The following is a 15,823-nucleotide window of genomic DNA, read 5'->3' as shown; positions in this document are numbered from 1 at the left end:
TCAAAGGATTTAAGTTTATAAGTTGGAAACAACTACGCATATAAATAATTCCCCGCTACAAATTCTTTTCATACGTAATGCTTGCAAACTAATATAATTGTCGCATTTTACACAACACAGGCAGAAGTTTTATTGCTGTTGTCTACACATTCTTTCTTTATCACTCAAAAGTGGGCATTTTTTATGATTTCAAAAACAACTAATATTGGATTTGATAAGAGTATATTCCTACACATACTCTGTTTGTTTGTTCAATATTAAAGCTTAAATACCACATTTATTGACCAACACAGCATAAGGCTTGTCAAGGTAAATTAATCCAGATGGTAAGGCGAACAAGACTCAGAAACACCAATTGTTATAACACGGGGCAGCAAAATAAATCAGTTTTCTGTTGCTAGGCCAACTTTCAGATATGGCAACATACACATAGCTTGCAAACAACATCAAACAAGATCCGGATCCTGTTGAGTAGTGACCTTGTTTCAATCTTAGCTTTGGCTCCATTCAAAAGTGTACAAGATACAGATAGTTTTCTTTTATACAATCAATTTGAAGGGCTGAAAGTGTATTTCTCTCAAGATAAAGGGTCAAAGATGTGTGGACTTTAATCTCGATATACCTGTTACTCCCTTGGATCTTCTACAACGGGTCTATCTCTTACCATATATAAAAGACAAGAAATTTCTTCAAATAATGGACAAGAACATCCATCATGTAGCCGTTGATTGTCTTCCTCAATCTTTCAATTCAATCTTTTTATTATGAGTTTTTTGTATTTGTTTAGTTTAGGATTTATCCCACTTTTGGGTATTGAATTATGTATTTTAAAACCCCTTTTTATCATCTATTTTAATCAATCTGATTGTTTAGCTTGTTGGTCGTTATCTTCTATATCTCCTTCTATAGTTCTATATCTATTTCTCATAGTTTTTTACAGATCCGCACAAAGAAAATGTTAAAAATCAATTAAAATAGAGTTCAGTACCAAAAACTATGGAACAATTTCTATTTTGGGTCTTTCCTAAAAACACAGAACTTACCCCCTTTCAAAAGACGTCTTTCCAAGTCTACTTATTTGCAGATTAGCAAATCCACTACTATAAATGACATTCATAATGGTTTCATCACAGGTATACAAACATAATAATAGTGCTGGTAAAGCCATTATTACTACACAATCTAACTGCCGTGTGTATGTCATTAATCATTATGAGCACAAATAATCATATCAATTAAAACAATCCAGCTAAGACCTTGAGGATAAAAACTAATCCAGCTAGAGTGCTAGACAAATGTATACTTTCCAGTACCATTATTAAACAACACACTCATACGCACACCAGGGATATACCTGTGAGTTTACATAGCTGAGACCTTGAGAATACGAATTTTGATGAGCAACCTGTAAAAATCCAAATACATGGTGATCAGATAACATTAGATTCAGGTCAAATACGTAAACAGGTTTCATGCTCAAATACATTCTGCCTGTGCATTATGGTTGGATCATTGTACCCCATCTTTCATGACAGACTCTTCATTTCCTTGTCCTGTTCCCTTGGTGTCACCCTCTCAAAAGTAATCATATTTATCAGTTACAACGTAAAGCAAACAATAATTAATACAACGGTTAACATGCAAAGATAAGCAATAAGTATTCACTGACCTCAATCTGCATCAGCAATTCGATCAGAGCATAAAGATATACAAACATGAAATATCAAGTAATCAGTATATACACTGGTACAAAGAGCTATCATTATTAAAGGTTCGTCATTATTAGAGGTTAAGTGTTTCAAATTGTATAAATCTTTAGTTAGAAGTCTATTGTATGAATCTACCTTAAAAAACTTCTATTGTGTGCAACTTTCAAATATTGTTGATGTATGTATCCAATAATACTTTTGCTGGTATGACATAGATACCAATTGTCACAAGGCAAATGGATGCCACATCATTAAAAGTACCACCGGATACATACAATAACATATTTTGAAAGTTAAATACACATAATACAACTATACAAGTATAGAATAGACTTTTTGACATTTCCAAAAATTAGTCCCCAATATGAAATTATGAATATCCAAAATAAGGATTCATGTAATCACAATATCCAAATTTGAATAAAAGGGTTACCTCTCTATATTTATGTAAGTATGCCTTTAATGGCTTAATATAATCTTCAAAACCCAATGTATCCATTGCCCATATAAGATCATCGCCGTTAAGAGTTCTTCTCTTTTCCCTTAGACACTTATCACTTGCCCTACCAGGATCATAACAAGTTTGCTTAAAATCAAATTAACCATAACAACAAAATAAATACATATATTCAATCCGATAATTCTTTGGAAATGTACTTAGCTATAGCCTAAAGTTACCAACTTAGAATACTTTTGCTTCTATTGTGTATATCCAACTTTTCAAATATTGCCTAGTACTCTAGTACGTAGTATGTATCAAGTGGTAGTTTTGCAGAGGTGTCATGTATCAAGTGGTACGTTGCCACATCATCAAAAGGACCACAAGATATATATACAAATACAATGACAATACTCTAGAATAAACTTCATTATACATTAGATACAGAGGACGTTCTAAATTGGATACATATCATGGATATCGGGCTATAGTTGGATACATTATGAAGCAGAGTTAACTCTATCTATAATAATAAAGGCATATATGACAAGGGGTTTAGTATTTGTGAACATGACTAAATGCAGAATAATGTCTGTAGTGTGAAAAAACTAGATAATAAACGTACTTACTCGCTAGTAATAAAGCTGATAAACTCGGAAACACATTCTTGAACAGAATCTTTAGCATCTCTGGCCACTTTACCATTAGCAGGTAATCCTTTCCTCATAATTCGACTTATATTCGCAATCGGTAGATACCGTTGGTCTTGTTCTCTAACTTTCGACTTTGGACTTAAATCACCACCGCCACCGCCACCACTACCACTCTCGTCATGGCTTCCACCACCACCTGGACTCCCCGCTTCCTCCGCCATCCAAACAGCAACCTACACAAAGCAATTGCGCTTAATTATTTTTCTTTATTAATTCCTAACAAAACAATAATAAATATTGAAGTGAAAGGAGTTACTTACTCAGAATGAATTGGAGGGACAGAGAGAGAGAGAAGAAACAACGATTTGTATGTAGAGTGCAGTATTTGTTTGTATGAATAAGATCGAATGAATTTAATTCATGATTTATAGTATCAAACACCGTTGTTGGTTTGGTCGTATGCCGACATCTGTATACTCTCCTCTCACACACAGATTACTTCCACTACAATTTTAGAGTTTATTTAGCTCTATCTTTGACTTCATAAAATGACCTTTTTCCTCTACACTTACAAAGTTTTTTTTCAAAACTTTTTAAGTTATTTAGGTCAAAAACTAACTTAGGTTGTCTTTGCTTCCTTTCTTAAAATATATGCAAGAGGTATTATGTGGGTATCATCATTTTTATTGGTTAAAAAGAAAACATATATTAAACATATTTGCACAATTTATACCAACAAAATGATTCGATAAATTATTTTTGTTTGGTATAAGGTAGTCCTATTTTTGTTTTCTTCATAAAAGATTTAGTCGAAATACATAAGATCGCGAGGGTCCGTAGAGGGACGAAAAATTTTTTAAAAGGTATAATCATTGTGACATGTTGGAGTCATTATAAAGCTAGAAACTAATAATTGTTTGTTTTTAAAGATAGAGATCAATGAAGATTTTTTTTAACATCAAAGTCCTCGAGCTTCTTAATATAATAAATAGTACAAAAAGTTGTTTGTTTAGTTGGGAAAATTTGTGTAAATTTAATGTAACATAAGTTGCACATATTTTTTTATTTTTCTTTTTTTCAAATTGCAAGGCTTTGTGAGTTCAATTTGCCCTAAAAAAATGTTCTTAAATTCTTGGGAATGTGTATTTGGAGTCACATGCCAAGATATTCATACTTATGTAACCAAAGCCATTCGTAATTATTTCCATTTTCTAGGTAATGAAGTTTCCATCAGCAAAACATAAACTGTACATTATTTTTTCAATTACAGGCTTGTACAGGTTTAAAATTTGTTTAGACTTAACAAAAGTGTATAAAATTATTTTGCCACACCTAACTGTCTTCTCAAGATAAAATATGAAAACTTAAGTATCACAGATGAATATAAAGGGGAATATAAACTATTAAGATTTCTTAAATTATTTAGATAAACATTTACAAATTACAAGTGTAAACAACTTGACAAAGCTTATCACGTTTTGCTAAAAATCTGAAGAAAAAGACATTTGTTGTTGTCACATTTTTATCAACCACGTGTCATTCAAAACAATTTGTATAACATACAAAATTAGCCATCAAAAACTTTCAACTTGTGTGTGAATATGAAATATTGAATATGATCGACATGAAACGTAATAATAAAGCTGAGAAACTCATGTATACCACTTGGAATCCCCTTATCATCTAAAAAAAGTGTCTATATTGTAAGGGTTTTGCTAAACGAATCCTAAGGGCTTTTGTTAAGATGCATTAATTAGTTGTACACTTACCATAAAATTTAAGGATGAACTTTTAATATGAAATTGTACAATTTTTTTATGCACGTTAAGTAAAGCCCTAAGGAATTTGTTTAGCATTTTCCATATTGTAAATATTGTACGAGTAATTGTTTTCAACCGAATAGTTGGGCGGGTTGATTGTGAATGATAGTTTTTTTCACAAAATAAAAAGTCGTTCTAAAAATAATATCTATATAATGATTATTTTACTGTTCAATTTTATTCCTTTATTAAACATATTCACCTAATCTTTATATATACTAAAAGACAATTGACCTAATAGCTTATTGACTAATCACAACTCTTGATTTTATCAAATTAAACATTGATGATGTCATAATTATAACTATAATTTACAATTACAATTTATGGATGTGTAAATCTTAATTGAAGATACGTATTAGATATATTCAATTTAATAACAAAGCTAATTCCTAATATCGATGATATAGACATAAAGATATAGATAGATAAACTATATTTGGAGTAGTTATCTATATTATAGAATAAACTTATATAACAAATAGTCAAATATACGTACAAAAGATAATTTGAAAGATGATTTACTCATTTACAATTTTACATAGTGTAAAAGACACATACCGAATAATATGGTTATTAGGCTCACTTTCAATAATAATGGATGAGTGGTCATATATCTTGGATTGCAAAAAGAGTTTTTCATCTTAGACTTTAAAACACGAAAACATCAACAATTTTATAATTTTACGTTGAATATATGAGTATATATTTTGATTATTAATCTTTATTTGATTGCATTCTATTATTCGATGTTATTGATGATCAAAACTGTCGACCCAACTTCAAAAATATATAAACTTTAAATATATTTTAGAAAACGGAAACATTATCTATATATAAACTTTAATCATGCAAAAAGGTTTTGTCATCTTAAATTCTAGAAAATGAAAACATCAATTTTATAGTTTTACTATTTCAAATATGATTATATATTTCAATTATCAATCTCTATTTGATTTTTCTATCTTAATATTATCTTAATCTTAATCTTATCTTAATTTTAATATCTTTTATTATACTAAAGCACAGCTGCTCTAATAAATTATCGACCAATCACAGTTCTCGATTTTTTAAAGTTCACTTTTGTTTTCAATTTGACTTTAATTTACACTTTTTTGTTTTCTATCACAAATTTACATTTTTGACCCAATAATTTTAAATAAATTAAAAAAATAATAATAGTTACTATATATCCGATAGAATGATAGCTAATATTTATCCAATAGAATAGTAACTGATATATATCCAACATAATAATCATTAATATATATTGTTCTATCATATAAATATAAAATTATTTAATTGAAAATAAATAAAATTTAATGTAAATATATTAAGATTTTATGAGTAGTTGTACTATTATTCTTTTTTATCGTTTTTTAGTAATTGTCATGACGCATGTAAAAAACATAAGCATATATAAAAATATAATTCATTATAGGAAAAACATAAAACATTTTCATATTCTAACTGAAATATTTAAGATATTATTCAAAGATAAAATATTACTTTCAATAGTGTAATATTATAATGTAATACACCATGTATGACAATAAAACAAATAAAATGATAATAACTTATTATGACTTTGTAATGTTCAAATATTGTTATGTATGTCACTATTTACAACTTTGATGAACATATATTTTCTAATTTTCAATTATCGTTAAACATGTCATTGTAAACAACTTCGATAAATATATTTTTTTAAAAAAATATTTCAATATAAAACTCAAAATATTGATATCTTGATCAACTTTTTATTACTCAAAATAATATATTAAATGATAAACTATAATAAACTAATATCCAATATTGATAACACCGTAAGCCCCGTGTATTATACACGGGCCTCAAATCTAGTATATAATACATTTAATAAAATAATTTGTATTCATCAACTCTAAAAATAAATACAATCACTGGCGGAACTACATGGGAAGAAAGGGGTAGCGGGGGCTACGGGTCCGCTAAATTTTTTTAGTACAAATTTTCTGTAAAGTGATGTATTTTTTATTGGTGCTACGGGTAAAATAAATATGAGATACCGGTCAGTGAACTAATTTTAAACTTTCAAAAAATTTTCTTATCAATATAACTTATAAAGATGTATTTGTGTAAATAAACTTGAAATGAATAGGATCAAAAGTGAAAAAACTCATTAAAAATAGAAAAACCCTTTTTAAAAAGCTAAAACTCGCAATAATATAGACGTTTCGTTATTTTACACCCATACGAGGACAGTGAAAAAATTTGTGTTACGGGTCAAATTTGATTCTGATTCCACCACTGAATACAATACTCTTTTTACATTAATACAACGCCGCCCCCGCCATCACCGCCCCACCACCCATCATCGCCGATGTCGTCACCACCAATCGCCACCACTAGCTACTTTTTATACTTATTTCTAGTGAGACTTTTGACATTTTACTTCATGAAATAGGATGTAGTTGAGTGATGGAAAGTGTCTTAATTTTCAATACGCAATATATATGGAAAATCATTTATGGCTTGCATTTATCTCAAATTTCAAAAGTAAGGTTGATGATTTACTTCAAATTTTTAACTTTTGACCGTAAATGATTCCTTCTTTACTAACTTCACTGTTAATGCTAATTTTCTAAATCGATCATGTATGTTATTTATTTGGTTTTAACCCGCTATAATGGCTTTTGAACCACATTATCTCATAATCGGACCCATCTTATTGATGAAAAAAACACCAAAAACATGAAACCTCCAAAAATCATATTCTAAAATGCTCCAAAACCCATGATGCCTACTTAACTAACCTATGAACAATCATTAAAAAGAAAGAAAAAAACTACAAGAAACAGACTAACGAGCGGATGGGCGTGCCATAGACTCATGAAACGACAAATGAGGGTCGATACTCGTATCAACTAATCCCATGTTCAATGAAGAATGAAAAGAATTGTGCGATAGTTCTTCAGAACTACCTTCCTCAACACCTCTCTCTATCAAGATTGCATCTTGTATCTCCTTTATAACTTCGGACATTGAAGGTCTTACATTAGCATGAGGTTGCACACACATCAACGCTTTCTCTGCTATCTTCCACATTGACTGTATATCAAATTCGTCTCCTAAAGCAGGATCAACAATCCCTTGGATGTCGCCATTCGCTATATGGAGCTTCGCCTACATTAAAGAAAAAATATCAAGCAATTTAACATATATTATAGGGTAATGGGCGCAAAACACGAAGACAAAAAGAATTCAGTGTGAGGATCAACCAAACTTACCCATTGAACGATATTGCGACAATTCATACCAAAACTTTCATTGGAAATTGCTTCTTTACCAGATATCAACTCAAGTAGAATAACCCCAAAACTATAGACATCGCTTTTTTCCGTCAAATGATTTGAGATATAATATCTGCAAACACAGGTCATGCAAACCAAAAGAAAATGAGCAAATAGTTGTTAAATGATAATTTAGAAATAATGACTTACTCAGGATCAAGATAACCAACGGTGCCTCTAACTATGCTGGATACATGTGAAGTCCCATCGACTGCAAGTTTTGAGAGGCCAAAATCTGAAACTTTGGCTTTCATGTTGTTATCAAGAAGAATGTTGCTTGTTTTCAAGTCTCTATGGATAATGGAAGGGACACAACCAGTATGAAGGTACTCAATTCCTATACAGACCAAAATAACATAAACTAATATTAGATATATGAAGCCTGATTGGGAGGGTAAATCAGAATAAAACTTCATAAGGCAACAATTTTTTGTCTCAAACTGTTTTTACTTTTTGCTTACTGCACGGGAATAATGGCATACGAATGTAACCACCTATGACAAAAGGGATGTGATATTCGTACCACGACTTTTGATTGGTGTACCACAATGTAAAATTTTTATAGCTGACTGTACAAACCGGTAATGTAGTGATCTACTCGGGTGGCTATGTAATGTACACCTATGTTTTTTTGGCTATAATATATAAAATATGTACGGACCTTACATAGTATAGCCAAAAAAAAATACATAGGTCCTTACATTGATTGACCCAAATAAAAAGGTCCTTACATAGTATAGCCAAAAAAACATAGGTGCATACATTACATAGTCACCTGAGTAGGTTACTACATTACATAACCATTTTGTTATAGGTGGTTACATTCGTATGCCATTATCCATACTGCAAGTATTATAGTGTTCTTTATTATCGAATTCAACATACATATTGCGAAAGGATCCATTTTGAAGTATATGTGACAGTTTTAACCCATTATCCAATGCGTCAAATATTAAACTTTAGCTTACAAAATTAAGTATAGGTCACATGGGCAAACGGGTCAAAATCACCCAAGGTGTATTTCAAATGAATAAAACCTCCCTTATAATTTAACATTATTAGTGATGTGATCATATTTAACACTAGATATATTTATCTAAATCCATTGAGCAAATAATGATTAGTACCAACCAGATCCAACCCGTTTAGGCCTGCGCACAAAAAAGTAACCATTTTAATCTGAACCTGTTTTAATCCTTTATCCAACCCGTACATTTTCCCACCTATAATCACAACCAATATACAACAAACCTTTGGCGGATTCTTCAGCAATTTCAAGACGTTTGATCCATTTCATTCTTTGTTCCTTTGCTAAAGGTCCTGATAAAATACAGAACCCTTGTTAATCAAGACAAAAAGACTGGAACTGTCAATGGATGGAAAAAATGGAATCGATAGATTACCATAAAGATGTTCTTTGAGAGTCCCATTATGCATGAATTCATAAACAATAATATCCTTCCCTTCTTCTTGACAAAATCCATAAAACTTCACTAAGTTTCTATGATGTATTCTTGATAGAAGACTCACCTTCATTAAATCAAATATAGAGTCACATCATAAGCCAATTTTATCCACTTGCTATTAACATGAACATAACTCATTAGTGAAAATTTACCTCATTTGCGAACTCCTTTTTACCCTGTTGGATGTTGTTATTTCCTAGAAGCTTGACAGCAATTTCCTTTCCATCACTCAATTTACCGTAGTATACAGTGCCAAATCCCCCTGAACCAATTTTTGTCTCGAAGTTCTTGGTTGCAAATCTAAGTTCTGCTAGTGTAAAGCATTGGGCGCCTTCTGAAGTTGTATTGCTCAAAGTATTACTCATAGAAGACACAATGAAGCTGCCTTTAGGCTCTGACAAAATATCAAGAAATATTGAACACTTTACACATATATGGAAAAGAGCAACAATCTTCATTCTAGACAGTAGATAACTCAATACACAAGTACAACACAGAAACCATGGTGCTTCGAAGGTCCTGCCCGGTGCATTAGCATAAAGTACCTTGCTTGTGATCTTTCTTTCGCCGTCGAAGGATCAAACATGAGGCTATAAATCCTATGCATAAAGCAGCAACCCCAACTGCTAATCCAAAGATAATGTATTTATTGACTCTCCCTGCACTACTTCGTTTATGTAGATTTTCATTTCCAGAGTAACTGATAGAATCAAAAATAAGAAAAACTTCAGATTGTGCATCGAATTTTAAATATAAACCTTGATCAATCCCAAGAAGATTGCAACTATTTACATTTTTCAAAAGTGTTCAACTTATACTTACGTGATAATACTGACTTGCGTCCAAACTCCAAAGATTTACTTTTTTTTGTCACAATTGTAGGGTCATAAACATATAAACATTTACCATAGGTATAAAATTATTACACTTCTATTTTTAGAAAGTACATAGTTACATTTATGCCCATTCATCAATTCTGATATATCATTCTGGATCTTCACCATTATATAGAGTATTATTTGTCATAACTTAAAGGTATTTCAGGCTATTAGATAATTGGAAAATGTCAATCCCTTTCACAAAGCTATGTGCACAGGCAACCATTGCAATTCATAGAACAGATCAAGTAACCATCAACTTAAAATGATAAATTTACAATATATTTCTGGAAGATGGTAAAAAAACTAACTTTAAGACTATGTTCTTCTTGTTAAAAAGAGCTGATGGCACGTATCCAGATAGCAAGTTGTTCTGCACATACCTGCATATACATAAACTTCATCAAAAGACCACATACTGTGTTTTAACTTTCTAAAGAATTTGTTAACTTGTAAACTTTGGGCTATCAGCTATGTATGACCTTATAAAATCAAATTCAGGGTAGTACTTTTGTCATACAAACATATTAAGTACTTACAATTTGCTTAATTTAGGTAGGTTTGCTAAGGAAGAGGGTAGATCACCAGTCAACTGATTGTTCTCAAGATGTCTTCACAAGCAAAAGTTATAATTAGCTTATGTAGTAGTCAAGAAGATATGACAACAAATGTTATATAGAGTAAATTATCTAACTTACATAATCCTTAAGTTCGGGCACCCGGAAAAATCAGGAATTGGACCGGTAAAAGCATTCCCATCGAGCCACCTATTGTAAGGAGATAGTAGAAGTTATAAAAGTATCTACAAAAAACCAACATCAAATAGAGGATGAAAGTACATTTATTCCTCATATCTCACATGAAAAAGTAAAGTAATCTCAAATTTGTCTCTATTTTACCTAGCATTGAAGTCAAAGTTCTAATAGTCGTAATCTATTTGGATACAAGGTATTTTTAGACAGCCGATGAATAGTCAAAGGTCATTATTCTTGCATGTGTAGAATAATTAGTTACACTGTTCATGAGACACAAAGATGGATGTTGAAACTTACAACTCTTCTAAGCTGCTCAATTTGGTCAAATCTGAAGGGACGCTTCCAGTAATGTTCTTACTTGACAATTTGCTGCATTAAAATTCTCAAGATTTTAGGCTTCATTAGCATACTTTTGTCAAACTAATAACCGAATATAATAATGAGAATTCATCAGCTTTTGACTTTCAGCAGTCAAACTACAGAATCGACTAAAGTCAAAGGCCTTTTGTTACATGTTGTATGTCAGTCATGCTTTATAAAGTTTCTGTTTTGAAATCTAGACTCGGATGATATAATAACCAATAAAGAAAAAGGAAACAATTACATTGAAATGATTTTTGGTTGACCGTCCGAATTACACTCCAACCATGACCATGGAACTGGCAAGCACGGATCACCGCCTTCTTGAGCCCAATTTAAAGACTTGTAACCTGATACTAAGCTAGCAGCCACAGGCCCTGAAAGCAAAAAGACAAGAACAACCCCCATGATCGTTAACTTTTCTTTTTTTTGTTATCATCATTTCCGTAAAAGAGGAAGTCTAAATATTCCATGCTTACCATCAAAAGAACCATCACTTATTTCAACATATTTACTGATCTCAATTGCATTTATAAGAGGCCCCTCAGTAGAATCAGGTGTCTTTGAAAATCTAAATGATAAAACAAACGGAAGTGATATGTTGTAGTATCCGGGCTCATAAACACGATAGTTTCCTTGAGCATTTTCTTGAATATTAACAATAGCTTTACTAAGATCTGGTGCTCCAGGAAGAATCAGACGAAATTTTCTGGTTTCTTTAGGGTTTAAATATTCAATTTCTGCAAAATATGTATAAGCCCAACCAAATCCCGGGAATCCATCCAAGTTCAGACGATAAGTTAAAGATCCATTTCGGCCCACCACAGCTGTTTGCATCACTTTCTGAGGTGGCAATTCATCCTTTCCAGTAATAATCGGTAAATTTGTTGAAATTTTTTCTGTCCCAGAAGCGACATCTACAAGGTAATTTGCTTTCTTCACCAGATCAGATTGCCATATTCTATCAAAAGGATCATCTGGATATCTGAAATGTGAACAGAACAACTCCTATAAGCATCTTGAATACAAACCCTATATAGATCATGACTGTGAACCTGGCAACCGTGTTAAAAAGAGAGTTCCCATTTACACTTTGGGGGGGATTTGACTTTATCCGTATATCATAAAATCTGTATGGTCCGACTTGGCATATCGTTCATTTAAAATTCTTTTTGTAAAGCTAGCGTCCATATAACATTATATGAAACTATGCAAAGTTCCTCTAACAAAGATAAATAAACCAATGTAGAGCAGAGTCAATATCTCAAGTAGTCAAGTTATGGTTTGAACTGTAACAAGCTCATATAACTTAGAGATTTCCATACTAATGAGATATCACAAAAGGAGAAGTGTTGCAATGTTCACTAGTCAGAGAAGGTACTTATGCTACAAGGAAAAAGTAAGGGCGAACTACTCTTTTTAGCTCAATAATTAGTTAAAAAGTTCTTATATACATCTTAAGAACAGATACAACAAGGAAAATTACTAGTTTCAAATATGTCACAAAATTCATATTGGTCATAGAGTCAAAAAACAACTTGGCATGTCCCTCAAAAAAGTCAAACTAAACCAAAAAGTACTCAGTTTGATCAAACATACTGTGCATACAAGAACTAAGCATACCTGACTGGATCTTCATTATCAGCCCCAAAATTGATTCTAGCTGAAACACTTAGAAAGAATTGGCTTTCATATGGTGTAAGGTAGACCGAACCATTAAATTGTCGAAGCTCAAGTGTGGAAATGAATGGAAACCCAGTTGTAGAATTTGATAAACACACACTGATCATAGGATCAGAAGCCAAAAAGATGAGTTCTTGAGACTCTATAGTATTCGCATCCGAAATGACAACAGTAGCCCAATGAGTTGGCCCCAGGGAGATGTCAAATTTCGGGTATACGTTGTTGCTATCAAAATTTCCATATAAGAATGTTGCTCTAATGAGGTACCTAGTTCTAATTTTAACGTTAAGTGAGTAACAATACTTGCGGTTATCCGCAGGAAAATATCTGACTGTTTGATATTGCTGTCTTGTTTCATTTTCGATGGATATTTTACTCGCTATTCCGTATATGATTTGATCATCAGGAGTCCACTCAAGCCCAAGGTTGTCTGTGTGCTCCTTTTCCCCACCACAATCTATACTTAAAAAACCTGCTACAGATGATCAAATTTAGACTACACCATATAAAATGGGAAGTGATATTTGTACCACTGTTTTTGATAAACTCACGAAAGCTATGCATTACCGGTTTGTACATTAAGCTATAAAGGTTGTATATTGTGGTACACCAATCAAAAGTGGTGGTACGAATATCATTTCCCATATAAAATGGACCCAAATATAAGCTCTTAGATATGCTAAAATCATTTGCAGGGAATATATCCCCATATATATATATATATAGACTTTCCTTATTTCGATAACTTATTTTGCAAGAACATGAGAACTCCTAAATTATGTATTGGCTCACATGTCTTTAAATTTCATTCACATGTGAACGTTATATAAATTATATATATATATATACACACACACACCATAAACCTTACAGACGGAAAGGGTTCGAAATTGGCCACCGGAACAACAGGTTAGGCCACACACCTCATTCATCAACCCATTTCTAAAATATATAAAAACAGAAAATAATAACATAAATGTAAACAAAAGAAAAAAGTGAACCTGGCATCTGGGCTTTAGTGAACACCGTGAAATTGTGAAAAAGGAACAAGATTAAGAACAACATATGTTTAAACCCCATTTTGGGTTTTGTTCTAAACAGGGTTTAAGACAAGATTATATTATACGAGTATATTGTTTTGTTTTTCAGGGTTTAAGATAGATATTTCATCTCTCTTTTTAATTAAATTTAATTTGCAGGGGAAACAAAATGATGGGTTTATGAAGGTGGAGTGAATGAGTAAGAACAACGAATAATTCTGAGTGAGGAAATTATCAAAGAAACACGCGGGGCCTAAACTAACAGCACTCACTTGGAATTTGGACTATTATTATTACGAGTATAATTGACTTATCTTTAATCATTCCCTCTAAAAAGATTAGTCCTTTCTTTTTTTATCCCTTGTTGTTTGTAGTTTTTTATATTTTGACTACTACTTTTTAAAAGCTAGTGATTATGGTTCCTACTTGTCGTTGGATTTAATATACTTCTTATATACTGTAACTAGATTATATTTCTGCGTAATATGCGGGCAATACTTATAATTCTACTTAAATGTTAATATGTGATAAACATATATTTTGACAAATATAAATAAGGGATGTTAAAATGACGATGATATCAATTTTAAATAAGTTATGTTTAGACGACCGAAAGTGTTACTAAATATTCTGACAAGGTACCCTGGTAAGTGAAATTACGTCAAATGACTTAGGATAATTTGCTACACGGTCTAAGGAAAAAAAAGAGTTACAACGTGTGCTAATCCAAATAAACGAAATACATACAATATAAAGTAGGTCACCGTTTGGTGCATTGTATTCCGAAACTGTACATTGTTGCGTTGTTTCTATAATGACAACCGCCAAGTAAATAATCGTATAAAATACAATTTTCCTGACTAATTTTTAACCAATTAAAATATTGAGAAATTATCACAAATCGTCCATGTAGTTTGCTCGATTCGCATTTTCGTTCCTGTACTTTTTTTTATCACTAAGTGTCCCTGGGTTTTTCCATTTCATTGTCAGACGTCCTTGCCACTAATCTGGAAAAAAAACCCAATAATTAAAATTGTATATAATGTTACCATAAATAGCATATGTATAATATCGTTTATCTTGTGCATTACATGAACACGTAATTAATGTTAAAGGTTGTAATCAAAGTCGTAGAATGATTACATTTTAATTATTATAATCATCATCATCATCATCATTATATATCCTTAACTGACTTAATCTTAATTGACCACTCACAATCAGAATAATATTTTTCTTTCTTTCATGTTTCTCTCTCCCAATTCTAGTGGTGACACATGAGTTTGTACAATAACACTACACCAATGATAACAAATCCATAAAAGTAAGTTGTACAAACTTAAACAAATTTTATATATAACTATTTATATGTTATATGGGTTGCTTAATTATACAAATTATTAAAGCAAATCAATCTTGTTGCGTATTCTCACGTAAAACTTATTAATGATATTATTAAATATATCTAAAAATACAAATTGTTCTAGATGTTTACCGCAAGTAAAAACCATTACCAAGCCCAAAACTAACTTTTGTTTATTTTGTACCACCAAACTTTGATATGGTTTAAAATTCTTTTCACGTAAAATTTATAAATGATATTATTATATATACCTAAAAATACAAATTGTTCTAGATGTTTACCGCAAGTAAAAACCATTACCAAGCCCAAAACTAACTTTTGTTTA

At 31.4% G+C, this 15,823-nt stretch overlaps 2 protein-coding genes across 3 annotated transcripts; both read right to left on the bottom strand.

Annotated features, from left to right (window-relative positions):
- Nucleotides 1-1,107: 1,107 nt before the first annotated feature.
- Nucleotides 1,108-3,304, bottom strand: LOC122604997 (nuclear transcription factor Y subunit B-3-like). 2 transcript variants are annotated; one of them, XM_043777857.1, is made up of 6 exons: nt 3,122-3,304; nt 2,778-3,034; nt 2,143-2,272; nt 1,670-1,675; nt 1,519-1,572; nt 1,108-1,405 (listed from the first exon to the last, which is right to left on the bottom strand). In XM_043777857.1, exons 2-6 carry the CDS (start codon nt 3,020-3,022, stop codon nt 1,319-1,321), a joined length of 522 nt encoding a protein of 173 aa, XP_043633792.1. In that variant the 5' UTR covers nt 3,023-3,034; nt 3,122-3,304; the 3' UTR covers nt 1,108-1,318. The 2 variants fall into 2 exon arrangements, with proteins under 2 accessions (XP_043633792.1, XP_043633793.1); XM_043777858.1 differs by having other exon boundaries at nt 1,313-1,405; nt 1,485-1,572.
- A 4,002-nt stretch (nt 3,305-7,306) lies between these two features.
- LOC122603285 (probable LRR receptor-like serine/threonine-protein kinase At1g67720) lies at nt 7,307-14,344 on the bottom strand. The gene is made up of 15 exons (XM_043775953.1): nt 14,097-14,344; nt 13,036-13,567; nt 11,892-12,397; nt 11,657-11,789; nt 11,350-11,421; nt 10,996-11,064; nt 10,837-10,908; nt 10,609-10,680; nt 9,965-10,119; nt 9,572-9,813; nt 9,357-9,483; nt 9,205-9,273; nt 8,104-8,290; nt 7,891-8,026; nt 7,307-7,786 (listed from the first exon to the last, which is right to left on the bottom strand). Exons 1-15 carry the CDS (start codon nt 14,173-14,175, stop codon nt 7,463-7,465), a joined length of 2,775 nt encoding a protein of 924 aa, XP_043631888.1. The 5' UTR covers nt 14,176-14,344; the 3' UTR covers nt 7,307-7,462.
- Between the last annotated feature and the right edge of the window lie 1,479 nt (nt 14,345-15,823).

The sequence above is a fragment of the Erigeron canadensis genome, chromosome 6, assembly GCF_010389155.1.
Source record: "Erigeron canadensis isolate Cc75 chromosome 6, C_canadensis_v1, whole genome shotgun sequence".
NCBI lineage: Eukaryota > Viridiplantae > Streptophyta > Magnoliopsida > Asterales > Asteraceae > Erigeron > Erigeron canadensis.
Note: the sequence above shows the minus strand (reverse complement) of the source record. Positions and strands in the feature narration are given on the sequence as shown.

Coding starts and splice junctions, on each gene's coding strand:
- LOC122604997 (XM_043777857.1), bottom strand. CDS start 3,022: ATGGCGGAGGAAGCGGGGAGTCCAGGTGGTGGTGGAAGCCATGACGAG. Junction 2,273..2,777: donor ATCAGCTTTATTACTAGCGA/GTAAGTACGTTT, acceptor TGATCCTGGTAG/GGCAAGTGATAAGTGTCTAA. Junction 1,406..1,518: donor AGTCTGTCATGAAAGATGGG/GTACAATGATCC, acceptor GGATTTTTACAG/GTTGCTCATCAAAATTCGTA.
- LOC122603285 (XM_043775953.1), bottom strand. CDS start 14,175: ATGGGGTTTAAACATATGTTGTTCTTAATCTTGTTCCTTTTTCACAAT. Junction 10,681..10,836: donor CTACCTAAATTAAGCAAATT/GTAAGTACTTAA, acceptor ATGTATATGCAG/GTATGTGCAGAACAACTTGC. Junction 10,120..10,608: donor AAGAAGAACATAGTCTTAAA/GTTAGTTTTTTT, acceptor TGATTCTATCAG/TTACTCTGGAAATGAAAATC.